Source organism: Synchiropus splendidus, chromosome 6 (genome assembly GCF_027744825.2).
Source record: "Synchiropus splendidus isolate RoL2022-P1 chromosome 6, RoL_Sspl_1.0, whole genome shotgun sequence".
NCBI classification, from domain to species: domain Eukaryota; kingdom Metazoa; phylum Chordata; class Actinopteri; order Syngnathiformes; family Callionymidae; genus Synchiropus; species Synchiropus splendidus.
The window spans coordinates 6487602-6502868 of record NC_071339.1 but is presented as its reverse complement, the minus strand read 5'-3'; the positions used below and the strand labels follow the sequence as shown (position 1 = coordinate 6502868).

Genomic DNA, 15267 nt, shown 5'->3' with positions numbered 1-15267 from the left:
ATCATGATCGCCGAATCTGATACAGTGTCCCAGGCTTATCTCACGCGTCTGCAGTCTTGGGGACGCAAGATAAAAAGGATTGCATAGAGCAGGGGTTGGAAAACTGATCCACAAACGGCTGGGTGCTTGCCAGGTTTTTATTCCAACCAATCTAGATGACACCTTTTCACCAATCAGGTGTCTTAGGAGTGAAGCCATTTATCCGTCTGGTGCTGTTTGTTTCTGCTGAACCTTCTGTGGTTTAACTGTTTGTGTTTGATCGGTTGGAACAGTCACCTGCTCCCAGCCCTTTGAGAAGCGAGTTTCTCAACCCTGCCAGACAAGATCTCGATCATCATTCTGTAGTGCTATAATGATCTGTAGTAGTGGACTTCCTGGACACTCGGGTTGTTCTTCATACTAACCTGGAGTCTCGACCCTTTCATTGTAGAGGCACCATCACATTACCCAACAAACAGTGAATAAGCGATTGTGGTCCTGTTTAGAAATCTGAAAAAGAGTGCAATGCAAAGTGTTAATGCAACATTCCGAGAGACATACAGTACCTCACTCTGGTTCCTGACGCTTTCAAAAAAACTATGATTCAGTCTGAGTCTGCCTTAGCACCTACTTTACTCTTGTTGCTGCCACAGAAACTGAGTTTGTGAGGTGCTTTTGTTCACAGCCAGACACGTCCATGTTAATCTCTGGTTCACTCATACAAACATCAGCTCTTCATTCCCCCAAATTCTTAGGTGTGAATGTTTTGAAATGCTTGATTGACATTGTGGTATTTCAAAATCTGTGTTTTTTTTTAATGTTGCATAAGAATCCCTCTTTTTTCCGAATGCAATTTTGAATCTAATGCCATGCTGTAGCACAACTGCTCTGGAACTTCTCCACTCTCCAGACCGCTCAGTCAAGTGTGTGTGTCCGACTACTTGTGGATAATAGTGTTTGTGACCACTGGATCATTCCAGGCGTGTTGCTGTGTGTGTGTGTGTGTGTGTGTGTGTGTGTGTGTGTGTGTGTTTGGGGCGAACACTAATAATGTGTGTATTGTTTACGTCTTCCCTGGCGTGTGTGAAGTGCGCCTGCAGCTCTCTCAGTCCGTCTACAGTCTGACCCAGACAGAAAATTAGGAGGGTTGGGGTCCAAATTGCCCATGGTGAGAGAAGAGAACGCTCCATTTGTTTCCCGCTGGTGTGTCTTGTGGAGGCTGTTTGTCCTGTGCCGGACTGACTCGGGCCACTGTGGGTGCGAGCGGCCGCGCTGGGACCTGCTCTTTACTATCAAGTCTATCTAAACTAAACTGTGTCACTGTTCAGCAGAACATAAACAGCCAAAACACTGGATCTGTGTGGACCTGTGTTCATTTGCCAGGGTGGGTGTGTTGCACTTACAATGGTTAACACCTCTCAATGCCATGTGCCTGATAAAACTTAATATTTCACTTCATTTTTTTTTTAATTTAGTTGTGAAAGTAGATCTAACAAAAGGCAGTGAAAATAATGTATTTTAATTGACTAAATTGTCCAGTATTTTTGCTCTAAAACTAAACCTCCAAGATTTCAAAACCAGGTCTAGTTTTGAATCCAAAACTCGACCTCCCGCGTCTCATCTGCAGATTTTGAAGAGTGGATTCCAAGCGTAGCATAATCCCGAACACTCCAGTGGGAAGGCCTTGTGCTAGCTGGGTGTGTTGCTCTGATTGCTGGCGTTTAGAGCTCCTGCTAAGTGGCACCTGGTCAGCGCCAAAACAAACAGCCGCGTGTGTGTGCGCACGCGTCGTTCATGTGGATCTCAGCACACGCACGTTGGGGACTGTGTTGCTGCTAAGTGCCAGTGTGCTTGGTCCAAAACCAACAGGCCTAATGAGAAGCAGCTCCTGGGACGGCGAGCGAGAAAGTGAGAGAAATGGTGGAGACACCAAACACAGTGACCCCGCTGTCTCCTTGCACACCACCTTAAAGGACAGACTGTTCGGCTCGACCATCGGCAGCAGCCTGTACTGCGGTACCCCACTCTCACCCCTCCATTCTTCGGCTCGGGGGGAGGTGAGTGACAGCAATTTGTAACTGTGGGAGGCAAAACTCTTAGAGAGAGTGGTCACCACAGGGCCATTGACACTGACTCTAATCCCGTTTATGCCTGTGTAATCCTGAAATGTCATTAAAATCCCATGCTTGAAGTGTAGAGTGAAATAACGGCACCCTCACCTTCAACTCTGGGTCGCTTCGAGCTGCTAATGCCCGTGTGTGCTGATGTGTATTTAACGTTGACCCCTGCTTGTCAGGTCACATCCTGTCCAAACCTTTTTTTCCTCTCTGGTTGCTGCTCACTGTGTGTTTTGGCTGTCGCCGGTCAATTGGGGTTCAGGTGTGAAGAGAGCGACAGTGTTTTACACGCTGATGTCGGTGCGTGTGTTTGGGTCTTCTGTGTGCGCGCTTATTTTAGGCCCGCTCACCACCGCCGTTTATTTATAGCTCTGGGCGGCTTTATGTGTGTACATTTGCGCGTCTGTGTACACACAGCACACGCGCTTGCGTGTGTGGTGAGCTGGATCAGGAGATTGCGGTGAAAGAGCCGTCAGAACTCTGTCTCACCCCGAATGAGAGTTTAATACTGAAGGTCCGAGCTGCAGCACACGCTCACCGTCCATCCACACTTTCTCACTGGAGCTCCCTGACACTCCATAAAACTGAAACCATCTCGTCTCCCTAAAATTGTGAAGGAATTAGCTCACAGTTAGCAATGAATGGCTGCACTTATGAACTCTTCAGCCTTTCACTTTCGTGTCCTGAGTCGTACTCTGCATGACTCTGCAGTGGCGAAGCAAATGGCCAGTTGAGGTGGATTTGTGCATGGGGAAAACCTGGAAAAACCTCAGTTTTCCTCCAAGATCTGGAGATTTCAGGAAGTCAGAAAGGTGTTGACCCTGTCGCAGATAAAATGAACGGATGATACTTGCTTTCCTGGGTTTGTTGCAACAGTTCCAGATATTACAAAGGTTGAAGCCTATTTCAGAAGGTTGCTCTGGTGTTACAGTGTATTTAGTCATAAAAAATGTATCCCTCACATTTTGCTTTTGATGTCTCGGGGCAAGAGGCAGGAACACCCTGGACAGGTCAATTGTCAATCACACTGCACATATAAAGAGATCACCACATACACACTCAATCTGATTTTGTCATCAAAGAATGTTCCATAAAGAATTCAAATGATAATATCTGCCCCATAAATTCACCCAAGACATTTAAAAAAATTGGTCAAAAGTTTGATGAGCAGATCCAAGCGAACAGAGGACTGCGGCCGCAGAAATATGGGCCACATCATTGTGGAGAAGTGATGACTCATGCTTGTCAGAGGATGCATTGTTTTGCCTTTGATGTGTACACGCACTTTGATCACAACCTGAAAGGCAAACAAACTTTGGGATGTTGATCTCATCTTTCTCTGTTTGTTCAGGCCTCAGGAGTCATGTATCCCTGGCGACGCTCCAAAAACTGGCAGCGGTGCAAAGACGGCACGGTTGTCCTTTGTTCTTTCTGAACTCGCTTCACCCATTTTTAATAGTTACATCTTCAAAGGACGGACTCACACTTCGTCTGGCACATTGATATTCAATGCATTGGATGTAGTGTTTCTCCCTCGACCGACTTCAGAAGTGTCCTGTCTTTTCTGCAGGAGTCATTTTGGCAGGATATGATTGTCGGGGAGGGCGCTCTCCTGTAGTCGCATCTTAAGTCCAGGTAAACCATCGGTATGCTTTGTAATGAACCTCGGCTCAGCCTCGGGGCACCACAAACACATTCAAACTCGAGTTCTCAACACTGCAGTAAATGTCCCCTGTGTCTGAGGTGACGAACTGCGTTATCCACCTGACATTAAACAGACCACAGGGCAACGTGGTTGATGGTTAGGTGGTTAACACGGTGCAAAAAGGTGGTCACCGTCATTTCTATTTCCCGACTTCTCATCGGGTTTTCATCAGCTCCATTGTCGCGGCCATCCTGCTGTTGGCTAAGAGCGACATCTAGCGGTGAACTTTAGAAATAACAATGTGGTGGCGTTTCTGTTGACGTCAGAATCAGAATGACTTACTTTTCGTTAGAAAAACTCCGACTCAAGATAACAGATGCATAAAGAAATAAAGAGAGTACAATATGTTACAAAAAAAACACTAAATAAATTAAATAAATAAATAAAATTCAATAAAAGCATACTAATATACACTAAGCGCTAAGATCTCTATAGAATAGAAGAAGGGTCAAGCTTAACCCTCCCGTCTATCACACTGTACAACCCCCCCACACAAAAGTCACATCAGCATCCCGGTAAGGAGGATGCAATTATTTGGGGATGGGGAATGAATAGCCATAGCAAATGAATGGACCACTTTATTTAAAGGTGTATCAGTTGAAGACGTAGCAAAATTGGCCCAATTTATATATATATATATATATATATATATATATATATATATCTCTCAAATAAACATTAGCTTCTTGCGGCAACGCTCTACTGCAGTACAGCACAAACTACACAAGGTGGCAGTGTGATGCATTCAGCGAGAAGAAGAGTTCCCGGAAGCGGAACTTAATCTTCTCCGGGATTGTTTATGTGTGACACCGCGACAACAGCTGCTTGGCTTGGCATCTTTCGAGTGTGTCCCAGATATCGTCGTTTCGGTATTAACTGTATGTTAGGCTTTTAATTTGTCATATTGATTTTAAACGTGCTCATTAATAACTTTCTTCGTTCGTTGTGTACCATTCCTCACTTTCTTCTGTGCTTTGTTGGTTTGTCTTACAGTTTTTAATAGGCACGTACGCAAACGGTTTGACACCAAGTCTTCATGGAACCTGCCTGTAGGAAGGACAAACCCAAACTCAACTCTTCTCCAACACGAGGAGACCGAGCCAAGCAAAGATCTCCGCAGAGGAAGCTCAAGCAAAGACAGAGAGCAGAGGTCACAGTAGTTTACATTTACCAATGTTGAAGTACACGTCCGTTCTTTTGTGCATGCCTTGCTTTTTACCTCCGCTCAACTGTGACTGCAGCACGACATTTTAATGATACAAGATATCACTTTCTTCTTATATCACTTTCTTCTTAACATTTCTTTAATCAAAAACTAGTGAGCCATGTCAAAACACCATTAACCCCTGACACCTGAATTTGGAAAGTGAGAGTGAAGAGCCGCCATAAAGAGTCCCAAAAAATGTAATTGGACCAAAGCCAGAGTGTTTTATTATTTATATTTGATTGCTAGATGAGGCGTGGTAGTTAAGCATTATGCTTCTCCTTCTTGTCTCTGCAGATCTACGCTCTGAACAAGGTGATGACCGAGTTGGAGCAGCAGCAGTTTGAAGCCTTTTGTGCTCAGATGCAATCACAAGGAGAATGAACCGACAATCTGACACTCCGTGACGCGTCATTTCTATCATATATTTCACTATCTAACAGTAAGTGTTGTTTACCTGGCTGTGAAAAGCCTTGAAGTCTGTGCGTAAGTGGAAACTGAAATATGAAGGTGAACAATACAGTGCAGAATTATTGGGCAAATGAGTATTTTGACCACATCATCCTCTTTATGCACGTTGTCTTACTCCAAGCTCTACAGGTATAGGCTCGAAAGTTCACTGCCAATGAAGCATATCAGATGATGTGCATCTCTGTAAAGAGAGGGGGCGTGGTCTAATGACATCAGCACCTTATATCGGGTGTGCATAATTATTAGGCAGCTTCCTTTCATTGGGCAAAATGGGTCAGAAGAGGGACTTGACAGGCTCCGAAAGGTCAAAAATAGTGATATATCTTGCAGAGGGATGCTGCACTCTTAAAATTGCCAAGCTTCTGAAGCGTGATCATCCAACTATCAGGCGTTTCAAAATGGTCAACAGGGTCGCAAGAAGCGTGTGGAAAAACCAAGGCACAAAATAACTGCCCATGAACTGAGAGTAGTCAAGTGTGCAGCTGCCAAGATGCCACTTGCCGCCAGTTCTGCCATATTTCAGAGCTGCAATATAACTGGAGTTCCCAAAAGCACAAGGTGTGCAGTACTCAGAGTCATGGCCAAGGCTGAAAAACGACCACCACTGAATAAGACACACAAGCTGAAACATCTCCAGTCCGACTCAGACGCCAGCAAGGTGGAAGAGGTGGAAGACGCCTTCTTCAAGCAGTGGTACAGGAAGAAGTCAGCATCCTTCAAGAAAAACATGACTTTCATGCAGGACAATGCTCCATCACACGCATCCAAGTACTCCACAGCATGGCTGGCAAGTAAGGGCCTAAAAGAAGAAAAACTGATGACATGGGCCCCTTCTTCACCTGATCTGAACCCCATAGAGAACCTGTGGTCCCTCATCAAATGTGAGATTTACAAGGAGGGAAGACGGTTCACCTCTCTCAACAGTGTCTAGGAGGTTGTGGTGGATATCCTCCTCAAATGGCTAAAACTAGAAAAAAGCCCCACTCCAACTCCCAAAAATATTCAGCTTTGATATTGAGTCTTTTGCATTCATTAAGAACATGGTTGTTGTTCAATAATAAAATGAATCCTCAAAAATACAACTTGCCTAATAATGCTGTACGATATATCTATGTATTTATTAGATACTTTATTTTGATACAACAATCAGTGTTTACTTCAGTTTACAAAACTGACCAACAAATAAAGAATGTTATTGTGTAAGTGGCGTATCCCATTCTCTTTCTGCTTGTGTTAAAAGTTACATTTTCATTCAAGAGAGCTCAGAGGACCATGTGCTCAGGAAGTAATCCGCAGCTGTCATGCTGACATCTACGGACAATAGTTCTATGGGAGCAAAGCACCTAGAATAAAAGCACACAAGAATACACAACATATTTTCCTCATGTGTCTCTCAGTACTGTCATTAGTACATGTTTATTTTCCTTTGCAACTCTCTCAACAAGTAAAATGACACTAAACATAGTTTCAAGTGAAGTTAGAAACTCATTTCAGGCTTTTTAATGCATCATTAAGCAGGACAGGAAGCGCCTGTGCATAGAGGTAGGAGCTAGTGTTTGCAGGGGAGATGTTTTAGACCCTTTCAGATGCGATGGTGTTCGTAATAGAAGCAAAAGTTTCCTACAGTGGTATTTCATTAAGCTACATCCACATGCCACCGCTTCCAAACTGATTTACGGAGTGGTCTCGATGGTGACAGAGCTCCCTGTGACTCTCACGCCGAACCAGCCCTCCCAGAATCTGGAATCTTGACCCCCGTGTTCAAAGGAGATGAAGCGCAGGCCTGGACCGTAGTCGGAGAATGTATGTTGGACCTGGAGGTCAGGTGAAGGTTCAGAGTTAGTTCACTGCTATGGAGAGGAGACTCACTGTAGTGTTCACATTGAAACTAAATCAAATGCATGCTAAAGGTGTTAATAGCTGTTAAACATATGGAGACAAAGGTTGTGGCGTAGACCAGATACATATGGTGAGATGGAGGGAGACACTCCAGAAAGGTTGCAGGGACACTAACAGACAATCAATGGGACACAGACTCAGTACCTGCTTCCACGAGCAGTCGTCTGTGTCCGGGTCAAGGGTCACCTGCTCAAGTTTCATCTCGTCTAAGATCTCGTGACCTTCGTCCAACAGACACACAGTGATCTGGTACGTGCAGCCGCAGTCTGTCCTCCCGCAGTACCTGCAGCAGCAGCCAGCTGTTAGTCCCTCAGAGCTCATCTGCTTCCACTTCTGTCTCACCAGTCCTCCACTTTGACGGCAGGCTGGTTGTCCAGCTGGTCAGCAGAGTAGCCCTCCTCTATCAGGTCGATGACCTGTCTCTTCAGGCACAGACTGCGACACAGACGCAGGTGAGCCAACTGTTTATCAGTCAAGATCTAAAATAACGACGAGACGCACTGAAAAGAGGTCGCAAAGTATTTGGTCACATCGCCGTTGAAGTCATGGCCACAGTCACCGGGCATGTCCTCCACCTTCCACTCATTCCCACCGTTCTCTGTCAACTCCCAGAATTCCAAATTATCTGGAAAACATGTACATGGTGCTTCATATCAATCTTTCTTTTGGTTCAAAGATTAAGAATTATCCATTATCAGCAAGAAAATATTCAATAACTTGTTTGTCTTAGATATGAGAAAACAAAATATGTGGCACAATGTATTTCTGAGTTCTGTATTGTGAATTCACTAACTGCATCATGTTTTATTCTACGTCATTGGTCCCTAAAACCGCAAAAAAAACGTTCTGTTTTGTTTTCACATTACAGGCCATTTTCCTATTTTTAGCATTTCGTTAAAACAACTGCATATGATATTTATTTTGGACACAAGAACCATACACATCCCAATCTCATGAAATCCTAAATAAAGAGCCCTTGATTCGTGATGACACAAAACATGTATGTATACTGTATATATACAAGCCAAGGGTTTTGGGTAAAAATGACCCATATAACCCAGAAAAAGGAGCAACTCTCTTGAAGCATAACCCATAATTTCATCCCTCTAACCCCTCTAGATATGAGTTTCCCTCTCTGTAGTATGTGTTTAAGCTAAACACTAACTGTCAAAGAAGTCACATGGAAAAAAACAACTTTTAGTAAATGAAAAGTTAGGTTCCAATGCTTATGCAAATGATAAAGATTATGATACATTGAATTCACAACACTTCAGTGAGCAATACTGATCCTTTAAGCTTGACTGTAACACTTGAGCTGGACGCAAAGAGTCTGGCTTCATAGGACTCACCAATTGGTCATTAAAAAGACCATCTTACCTTCACCGTCAGGATTCTTCAACAGGTTTCTGGTCATGGCTGAATCAGGCCTTGGGGTCACACCAGACAGAAGTTAGATCACCATTTGTTTCCCTTCTTCCAAAACTTGCTTGTACAGCAGTGAGACTATCACAAGTGTTACACCTGTTTTATTCTGTTGCAGAACTGAACTTTAGAGTCACAAACTGCCCAGAATCCCAGAATCCTGGGGCATGTTGGACAAGTTGGACATTCCTGCATTTGGTCTCCATGGAGCGGTCCATGTGACACCCTGGCTTGGTGCCTGAGTCACCTCAACTGAGCCACATCACTTCATAAAACAAAGCATGACAAAGGAGAGCCAAGTCCCCTCTGGGACCAAGGGGGAGTGAATCAGAGTAAGCATACACACAAGAAGAAACTCTGACTCTAAACTTGACAGTGTCGTCTTATCAGTGATTTAAATACTCGAGTGAACCACCTGCTCTCATGACAGATTCAACTCTTACTGGTATTAAATCGGCTTCAGATTTTCACAATAGAGGACGACACGCATGAGTGAACCCGATCTGGGTCAGGCCCATTCCACAGATCCGGACAGTCAGAGCTAATGCCTAGTTTGCTGACTCACTGCAAAATAAAGCAGCAGCCTCTGTGTTTGCTCTCGGAGCAGGAGGGTCAGCAGGATTCAGAACTTGAGTCATCAGAATGGCCGCTTTAAAACTGATGAACGAGCTTCAATTCGACCGCAATGTTTCTTCTAAATGCCAGTGGAGCCAAGACACCCGCAGAAATAGAACTCAACTGATGAGTCATTTGACATTAGTTCAGAACACGACACGCTGTAGATGATGCACAGGAGAGTGAACAGGTCAGAAAGCAGAAGTGTTACCTCACAGCAGATGCCGGTCTGTTTAAGAGCCCGGGACGACACTTGAGCTGCTCTGCAGTGAAGCTCTGCCGACAGTGTGGATGTTACTGCCAGCTCTGGCCAGCGACTGGTCCAAGAGGAGAGGGGGGAGGAGTCAGCTGTACACAATCTGGGATGATACAACATCAATGGAACTAGACACATACTCGCAGAAGGAACTCAAAATAGACACACTCACCGGGGAGCACCAGTTAAGTAGTGAGACACAGTGACACACGTGTCACTCTTAAAACCTCACCTCCTCATATGAAAACACACACACACAGATGTACATTTCTGTTTTTGTGAGGACCTCTCATTACCATAACCCTTTCCCCAGCCTCTCTCCATTTACTTAGCCATCCAAAGCACATGGCTAACCTTCGCCAGGACTCTGAACCACACTGCAACCCAATTCGAATGACCCTGTTATTTTGACATTTCATGCTCAAATTGAGGCTTGGGCAAAACGTGCTCACAATGCTCACAAATAGGTGTGTTTCCAAGAAGTACTCCGCACAAGGATAGCTATACGAGTACACACACAGACTTCATCACCAAAAGAAAAACTTTCATGCATCAAAACACACATTTGATAGTATCACACATGCTTCACAAACACACAATGCAACAAGTATTCAGTAGAGCTGAAAGTACTCACGGCAGAAACACACTGAACACAGTTTGACTGGTGTTTCTCTCAACACACACACAATCACAAATACACAATATTTGTGTATTTTTTGTATTATTACAAAATACACAAGTACACAATCACTTTCAACAACTATAGCCACAAACATGCACTACACACAGAGCAGATCTCACACAAAATAATCAGGCACTAACACAGGCACAACACAAGTACTAAGTAACAAACGCTTCACACACACCCTGTATTGTACATATATATAAACACACTCATGATATATGAACAACACACACACACACACATAAAAAAAACTACTTGTTACTAGTAGGACAACGCAAACTCAAAATACAAATGAGTGAACACACTGAGGACGCACCAGTGTCATGTGCACACACATGTAAACTGAGACACACAACAGAGAGTGAGGATGAGTATTAAATTCTGGGCTTTATTCCAGGCCACACCACCAGTGGGTCAGAACACCACAATGACAGTACTGTACATACATAAGAAACTATAGACAGGAGACCTCCCAATATGGGAGAGGGCAGATGCAGGCCGCCAAGGGCTGTCCTGCAGAGAGTGACACCTCATGTGATCATCAGCTGCACAGAGCATAAATAAGACGGACTAAAGCCTTCTCCAGGGTTCGGCGAGGGCTTGGGGTGCTGCTTTTGTTTTCCATCAATCTTTGGAGTCTCCTTGAGACCTGCACCTTCCTTGACACGCTGCCCAATATAAATAAACGTCCGCCACAACAGCAACAGTGCATCCTTGACGGCCACTTGCCGCTGGCCAGAGTGCAGCACCAGAAGTCCAGTGATCCAGCACCCGCGACTCAAAGGGTCCACATGGAGGTGATTCCAGTTGTTAGGACCAGCTGCTGGGAAGGAGCTGGTGTGGGGGCTACGCTTCAGAGGACGCCTGGGGTTTGAGCTGAGCCTTCTCCATGGTGGTGCCGTACGGGTCGGACCGTTTGAAAAAGCCCATCTGGAAGAGGTGACGCAGGTCTGAGGTACTGTTACAGTCAGGGAGGAGAATCCTCCTCACGATCTCAGGTCACTGTTAGATTATAAAAGGTGAGTGGTGAACTGTGTTACCTTGTACAGCAGATATATCAGGAGGGCGAGCAGCAGCAGTCCAGCCAGAACAGCCAGAATGATGATCCAAACCGGAATAGAGAAGATATTGTCGGGCTTATTCCACATCACCGCTGTCACCACCTGGTCAGAGATCAGAGAGGTCAGCACCGTGACCTCAGATTCCGACGCTCACAAGACAACTCTACCTTCTTAGTTCCCGACGGTTTGGATTTGGGGAGAATCGTATACGGCATTTTTTCCACTTTGAACTGAACAGCACACTCCAGAAGATACTGCTTGTTGAATCGCTGCGTGGGGAAACGAGTTAAAGCAACTGCAAGCATTCACCAGCAGAGGGCGCTGCTGGAATATCGCTCCCACCTCCATGAAGGTCTCAGCCCAGATCCTGGAGTGAACTCTCAGGATGACGCTGGAGCCTCTCTCCATCAGGCCGGCGCTACATTGCAGCGTCCAGCACTCAACAGTGGCGCAGGTCTGGAGGGAAACGACTGACATAGTCACATTTTTGTTCCATTAAATTTCACATAAATCCTAACCTAGAAAAAGCATATTTATAGCCATGTGTTTTTGGCATGTCTTAGGGAGTTTTAGGGAGTACTTGTGTTTTGAGGGCCTCAAAATGGCTGTGTGCCATAAAGGATGAAGTGACATTCAGTGTCTAGTATGTGTTGCAGGTTTTTTTTAACTGTGGCTTTATATTATGTAGAAGAGTTTCACATATAGTGAGTTTTTGTATGTGATTTATATACTTTTTTTTTAAAATTTAAATAACAATTTTCAAGACACCCTCAGTGCTTCATAGAAACCGTTATCCATTCATAATTCCATCACACCAGTGGTCGCAAGCTACACTATATAACCAAAAGTATTTGCTCAGCCCTTCAAATGATCAGAATCAGGTGTACTAGTCATATGGCTTGACCACAGGTGTATAAAACCAAGCAGACTGTTTTGTGAAAGAATGGGCTGCTCTGTCATAGGATGCCACCCATGCAACAAATCCAGTTGTTAATTTTCCTCCCTTCCCCACATATCCTCTTGGTGCGAATGAGCTGCTGATGGGCTTGAATTATCTTGGTTCGCTGACCTCCGACTTAAGTTAGCTTGACAGTGCTCACGTCAGTAGCTTATGTGTGTCACTGTATCAGTAATGTTCTTAGCGCAAACGTAACAACAAAACAAAACTCAGCAGTTAAGATCATTTTGGCCAATGTTCAATGTGTTGTGCTCCATCAAGTGGCTAATAAGCAAATGATCAAACGTATTGTTAAGGCCACTGTTTTCTGAACATTGTTGTTTTCAGGCAAAATGATGTGTAGAAACACATGGTACGATGCATCTAACGCGTGTGTGTTATACACGTAATACTCCAGTCCATATGTGTATAATTGAAAGCTATTCATAATAAAGTTGCTGGACCTTCATTCATTTGTATTCAGTGGTAAATACAGTAATTGTATCCCCTCTTTCATTTCTTATTCTTATTATTATTATAATCATTCTGTCCTGACTAAAGTTGACTGAAATGTTTTCGAGTTGACTGCAACCAGACAAAAGACCTAGTCCTAAAGACACGGACTGAGACCAGAACTGCCAAAAACAACACTGTTTGGATAAACATTAAGCAGTGAAATTAAGACGGGTGGAGACAAGAGTAGCAATAAGTGAGGCCTTAGAGGAGAGGAGTGAGAGCTGTCATTACGTTTGGTTTAGCTAGAGAAAGACAGTGGCAGATGATGAAGAGACTGAGGTGACAAGAGAGAGAGGGAGCACCATTACAAATGAGGGGAGATGAAGTTTGAGAGGCAAGATGGTTTGGGTACGTGGAGAGGACAGACAGGACGTTGGAGATGAACGGTGATCCAGATCAGTGTAGGTGAAGAGAAGTGACTCGCTGTTGCAACCTTTGTCATACTTCGCTCTTGCGTTGCTTCATGAAGAAGGAATTAGAGAACGGATTAATCGTACTGAAAAGCAGAGCCATTTGGAATGAAACGCTTCAGACTGTGTGGCAAAAAAAGCGGACAAGCAGCTGTTCTGAGAGAAAATTCAATTCTGCTCAGCAACGATCAGACGAAACAGCAGGAGACATTAACCAGAGCTCATTATATCTCCATCCACTTCCTCCAGTGAAAGAAATAATCTCATTGTGCTTAAACGTTTGGGACAAAACCCAGAGCTTCAGATAAGATTCGCTTCATGCTGCTGAGCTGTGAAAAGGTCTGTGCGGGGGATAAACGCTGATTCAAGAGTGGAGACCAGATCCTTGTTCCTGAGGTGCATGTGGTGTGATGGAGGAGTTCAGACTGGTGCCAGCACAGTGTTCTCAAACACGCTGAGATGAGTGAGTGGTCACACAGCCACCAAATCACGATGGAATAAAACCATGAGCCAGACTTGATCTAGCTCTTGAGACCATTATTTTAGAGAAAGAGAGTCAGACGGCAAAGGTAACTGAAATTATAAATATAACTGAAACATTATAAAATGGACGTTATAAATAATAATATATTGATGCATTAGTTTATTAATGTCAACTATTAGACCGCATAGAAGGGAAGGATGTGTGTCGCCGTGCTTCTTAGCCAATGACAGCATTTGGAGGTGGGTTTAAGCCGCAGAAGTCAGAGGGAGGAATGGAAGGTAGCAGCAACAGAAAACATGGAGGCAGGTAGCAGACGGACAGATGGACGGCAGTGTTGATAAAACCAAAGTTTGTGGTCACCACTGCAAAGCTGCACTTATCACCCACACAAACACTTGCGAGTTTTCAGCACTGTATGGTAGAGGTGGAGACAGCAGAAGTCACAGCTAACGCAATAGCAAAGTGGATATCTACAATTTTCCAGAGTATTAAAATTACTGAGGACGTTGGACTGAGACACATAATCAAGATGGCCACAACCAAGAGCATGTATCAAGACATGTCATCTCCTAAGCAGAGACTATTGGGCATCGCTGGGCAACCATGATTATGTCAAAGTCACAGTGCATTACGTTGGTGATCAGTGAAACCACCTGTATTTAATTATTATTATTAAACTGCATGTTTTTGTCTTTATTTTGTCATTGTATAAATTGTACATGAAAACAGTTTGTCAGAGGTTGCAGAGAAGTTCTCAAAACAAGTGCTGGAGAACTATATATATATATATATATATATATATATATATATATATATATAATATTTCTGCTACTTTGATTCTTTAAACATATTTTTGCCATTTCATATTTCATGTGTCAGTGCCTAAAATAAAAGACAAAATACACTATTTTTGGGATTCATTATTCTTTATCATTACATTTGTAACAACATGTATAGCAAGGGTGTTAATAAATATAGTAAAGTTAATAGATTAACCCTGATAAATAAATGGATCAAAGCATGAAAAAATACACCAGAATCGGTGTGTGCTTTCAGTGACACTGTTGAAGAAAAGAAAAGTGTTTTTGTTTTCTATGAGAAACAGCTGAAATCAAACACAATCTTCTTTCTTTTTCTCACCAGGTTAGTTCCTAGTTCAGCCATGGTGTACGCCTCCCTCCTCTGGACCCGGTGTGGCGGGTCGGACGTCAGCGCCGCTGCTGGCGGCTTCTGCGGCTGTCAACACAACCTCATCGTCAGCTGTCAGCAAAACAATCGACACATGAAGACGACTTCTGACCTGCAGCTTCAGTGCATTGAAGGTGTGTTTGGAAGAGCAGGTGAGGGGCCCCTCCGTCTCTATCCTGACAGGGTACAGCAGCTCCTGGCCTTGAACCCTCAGGGGACACCGTACTTCTAACATGGTCTGGCTCATTATGCTGGGCCCGTTATTCACCAACTGTTGCACAAAAGACAGCAAAACTAGATGAGCTTTTGCTGCTAGTT

The 15267-nt window shown here is 44.0% G+C and overlaps 3 protein-coding genes across 6 annotated transcripts in view; 1 reads left to right on the top strand and 2 right to left on the bottom strand.

Moving 5' to 3' along the window:
• Positions 1 to 3553: 3553 nt before the first annotated feature.
• Positions 3554 to 6680, top strand: svbp (small vasohibin binding protein). Of its 3 annotated transcripts, none has more exons than XM_053868078.1 (3): positions 3554 to 3731; positions 4795 to 4951; positions 5303 to 6679. In XM_053868078.1, the coding sequence occupies exons 2-3, from the start codon at positions 4838 to 4840 to the stop codon at positions 5387 to 5389; spliced, it is 201 nt and encodes a 66-aa protein (XP_053724053.1). In that variant the 5' UTR covers positions 3554 to 3731; positions 4795 to 4837; the 3' UTR covers positions 5390 to 6679. The 3 variants fall into 3 exon arrangements, with proteins under 3 accessions (XP_053724053.1, XP_053724054.1, XP_053724055.1); XM_053868079.1 differs by lacking the exon at positions 3554 to 3731 and adding an exon at positions 4597 to 4679 and having other exon boundaries at positions 5303 to 6680; XM_053868080.1 differs by lacking the exon at positions 3554 to 3731 and adding an exon at positions 4649 to 4670 and having other exon boundaries at positions 5303 to 6680.
• On the bottom strand, positions 6571 to 9740 carry fbxo2 (F-box protein 2). Its single transcript, XM_053868077.1, has 6 exons — positions 9624 to 9740; positions 8753 to 8802; positions 7877 to 8000; positions 7718 to 7810; positions 7520 to 7658; positions 6571 to 7290 (listed from the first exon to the last, which is right to left on the bottom strand). The coding sequence occupies exons 2-6, from the start codon at positions 8787 to 8789 to the stop codon at positions 7150 to 7152; spliced, it is 534 nt and encodes a 177-aa protein (XP_053724052.1). The 5' UTR covers positions 8790 to 8802; positions 9624 to 9740; the 3' UTR covers positions 6571 to 7149.
• A 95-nt stretch (positions 9741 to 9835) lies between these two features.
• LOC128760581 (integrin alpha-5-like) overlaps positions 9836 to 15267 on the bottom strand; it is a 40756-nt gene continuing 35324 nt past the window's right edge. Inside the window, exons 26-31 of one of the 2 annotated variants that reach the window (XM_053868075.1) lie at positions 15062 to 15220; positions 14902 to 14997; positions 11757 to 11870; positions 11582 to 11683; positions 11394 to 11516; positions 9836 to 11283 (exon numbers count right to left, since the gene is read on the bottom strand). In XM_053868075.1, the coding sequence (XP_053724050.1) occupies positions 11200 to 11283; positions 11394 to 11516; positions 11582 to 11683; positions 11757 to 11870; positions 14902 to 14997; positions 15062 to 15220 (678 nt within the window). In that variant the 3' untranslated portion in view covers positions 9836 to 11199. Of the gene's footprint in view, positions 11284 to 11393; positions 11517 to 11581; positions 11684 to 11756; positions 11871 to 14598; positions 14823 to 14901; positions 14998 to 15061; positions 15221 to 15267 lie in introns of those variants that run through there. The other variant, XM_053868076.1, reaches the window with a different exon arrangement.

What these genes read in the sequence shown, in the direction of transcription:
- svbp (XM_053868079.1), top strand. Translation starts at nt 4,838, where the DNA reads ATGGAACCTGCCTGTAGGAAGGACAAACCCAAACTCAACTCTTCTCCA. An exon ending in AGCAAAGACAGAGAGCAGAG is followed by an intron (nt 4,952 to 5,302) that starts GTCACAGTAGTT and finishes TTGTCTCTGCAG; the next exon opens with ATCTACGCTCTGAACAAGGT.
- fbxo2 (XM_053868077.1), bottom strand. Translation starts at nt 8,789, where the DNA reads ATGACCAGAAACCTGTTGAAGAATCCTGACGGTGAAG. An exon ending in GAAGAATCCTGACGGTGAAG is followed by an intron (nt 8,001 to 8,752) that starts GTAAGATGGTCT and finishes CATGTTTTCCAG; the next exon opens with ATAATTTGGAATTCTGGGAG. An exon ending in TACTTTGCGACCTCTTTTCA is followed by an intron (nt 7,811 to 7,876) that starts GTGCGTCTCGTC and finishes TCTGTGTCGCAG; the next exon opens with TCTGTGCCTGAAGAGACAGG.